The 2,400-nt window shown below is 34.5% G+C and overlaps 1 protein-coding gene across 1 annotated transcript; it reads right to left on the reverse strand.

The window, feature by feature from the left end:
- Positions 1-226: 226 nt before the first annotated feature.
- Positions 227-2,400, reverse strand: LOC112007153 (uncharacterized). Its single transcript, XM_024039455.2, has 2 exons — positions 2,043-2,400; positions 227-890 (listed from the first exon to the last, which is right to left on the reverse strand). Exons 1-2 carry the CDS (start codon positions 2,326-2,328, stop codon positions 574-576), a joined length of 603 nt encoding a protein of 200 aa, XP_023895223.1. The 5' UTR covers positions 2,329-2,400; the 3' UTR covers positions 227-573.

Here is a 2,400-nt window from a genome sequence, read left to right on the forward strand (position 1 = left end):
ACATTATTAATTCATGACAAAAATTATGAAAGCTAAAAGCATTTGATTACTCTTTAGACTTTTATTTTGAGCAGTGTTTCTGTGAGAAGGAACAAGAGATATGACAAGCTATAGCACCAAGACAACTATATGACAAGCTAGCACTGTGCATATGGGACCCTTGCACCATAGCTTCCCACTATGTGCTCCTAACATGGATTTTGCAGTGTTTGATATGGAGAGGAAGTATAAAAATGCTTTTATAAATAGGTATAAGGTATATACCATTTGTGATGCAATTGTGAAACCCAAGCACATTTCAACATTTCTATTATATAGTCTGTACACGTTGAAAAAAATGAAAAAGAGAAGATATAAAAGTACAAAAGACCCTCAAGATACCAAAGTAAATGAAATGAAAAGAATTTTTTTTTTTTTTTTTTTTTTTTTTTGAGAGTGATAAAGCTGTATTGACTTGCACAATCTCAAAACACATGTAACTTTACAGTAACATTGAGCCAAACCCACCAAATTGGATTGGAATGGTATGGTAGAGGTGGAAAAGCAATGTGTCAGTTTCTATACAGCTTCTTTTTATTCCATGGTCTTTCTCTTTGTCAGAGTCCTTATCCAACCCTTCCTCACCTTGACTCCCTCCACCTTGCTGCCCACGTTGGCCTTGTTGGACCTCTTCCATCTGATGACTTGGAATAGATGTCCAATCCGCTTCCGCCACCTAAGCGAGACACGCGGTTTCCCATGCTCTATCACAGTCTTAGTCTCCTTATTGGACTCCTTGCTCAAGCTTTGATCCCATGCTATGTTGTAATTTTCTAGCGAGACCTTGGACAGTGTGTTCTTCTCCCATGAACCCACGCCATTATGTTCAAACTTGATTGATATGAATGAATCTGCCAAAGTTAAATTTGACTGTGAAAATAGGTCCCAAAGAAAACAAGACTGAAAAATAAACAAATGATTTTAGTCTCTCTAAGATTGATGTTGCTCACTTGCTTCTCATTTTAAATTAAGAAGTTTCAAAACTTATAATTAACCTTTGAATTTTCAAATTGCTATCAATTTGGCCCTCCCTCAAATTCTCAGGTTCTATTAACTACTTAACATTAGCTACCCAAAGCAATGCCTTTTGTTTTAAACATAGGGAAAGAATGAATTTTGAAGGACAAAATGAGCATTTCAAAAATTGAGAGACCAAAGTAACAATAATTGGAAAGTTTAAAAGTTAATTGCAATTTTTATAACTTTACAATACCAAAGTTCGAAGAGATAAAGTGTATTTTAGAAACAACAAAAAAATAAATAAATAACAAAACAAAACAAAAATTCGTCTGCTATGTGGTAACCAACAGAAAAAATACACAGTATATTTTTGTACCCAAATGTAATTCCTGCAGAGGCTCGGGAGGTATTTTCTATTCATAATTTTTTTTTTTTTTTTTTTACTCTTTCCTATCAAAAATATTAACTCATATACAGAGGAAGTGACTATAGGAAATGACATAATCACATCAATGAAAGAGCTCATGATCCAAGAGCAAAGCAAATGTAGTTTTATTTTTATTTTTTATTTTACAGCAATAAAACTTCGTAGCCTATTAACAATTTTGTCAGCAACTCCTAGTTTGTGAGGCTAAATGAATAATTTCAACTGTGCTATTTTATAAGTCTCAAAGGTTGTACTTTCAAGAATCAGATATAATAACCCTTCACAAAGTTGTTCACAATCACTACCCCGATTTCCCAACTACTTTACATAATAATATATTACCTGGTTTCAACAGAGCATGAAATCAAATAGAGAGAGAGAGAGAGAGAGAGAGTTCCTACTAATACCAGGTTTGCCACTCCTAGTTTGACCATAATTTTGTCATTATACAACAAAATAATTTAAGGTATACAGACACACAGAAACTAGGTGTTTAGGCTATAAAATTTCATTATATTGATGGATATTTGCGACCACATGAATAAAGGGAAATTTTGACAATAATACTAGTAAGAAAAGCAATGATGATAGCAGTAGTAGTAATAGTAAGCAATACCTTCTTGGCTGGTTGAGGCATCATGATCAGGGTTATCAGATTTCCAATGCCTGAATTCGAGACGACTGAGAAAAGAGCCAAGAGCAAAGATCTTCGGAAGATTGATGGGTGGCTTCTTGTACATGGAACTTTGGGCTCTACGGGTGCTTCTAGATGAGGAATGGTGGCCTTGTTTTGAGGCCAAGACTAGAAGCCTCTCATTCAAGCATAAGGGGCAGACCCCTATAGCAACTTCATTGGGATGGAAATAGCAGAATGAGTTTTCCTCTCTGTGCCCATTATTCATCTTATGATTGAGGAGTGAGTGAAGAAGAATGAAGAAAGCAAAGTGAGAAAAAAAAAAAAAAAAAAAGAAAAA

Source organism: Quercus suber, unplaced genomic scaffold (genome assembly GCF_002906115.3).
Source record: "Quercus suber isolate HL8 unplaced genomic scaffold, Cork oak 2.0 scaffold_153, whole genome shotgun sequence".
NCBI classification, from domain to species: Eukaryota; Viridiplantae; Streptophyta; class Magnoliopsida; order Fagales; family Fagaceae; genus Quercus; species Quercus suber.

Excerpts from the sequence above, each read along its gene's own strand:
- LOC112007153 (XM_024039455.2), bottom strand. The coding sequence starts at position 2,328 with ATGAATAATGGGCACAGAGAGGAAAACTCATTCTGCTATTTCCATCCC. Across the intron at positions 891-2,042 it reads TGCCTCAACCAGCCAAGAAG|ATTCATTCATATCAATCAAG; the intron begins GTATTGCTTACT and ends TAACTTTGGCAG.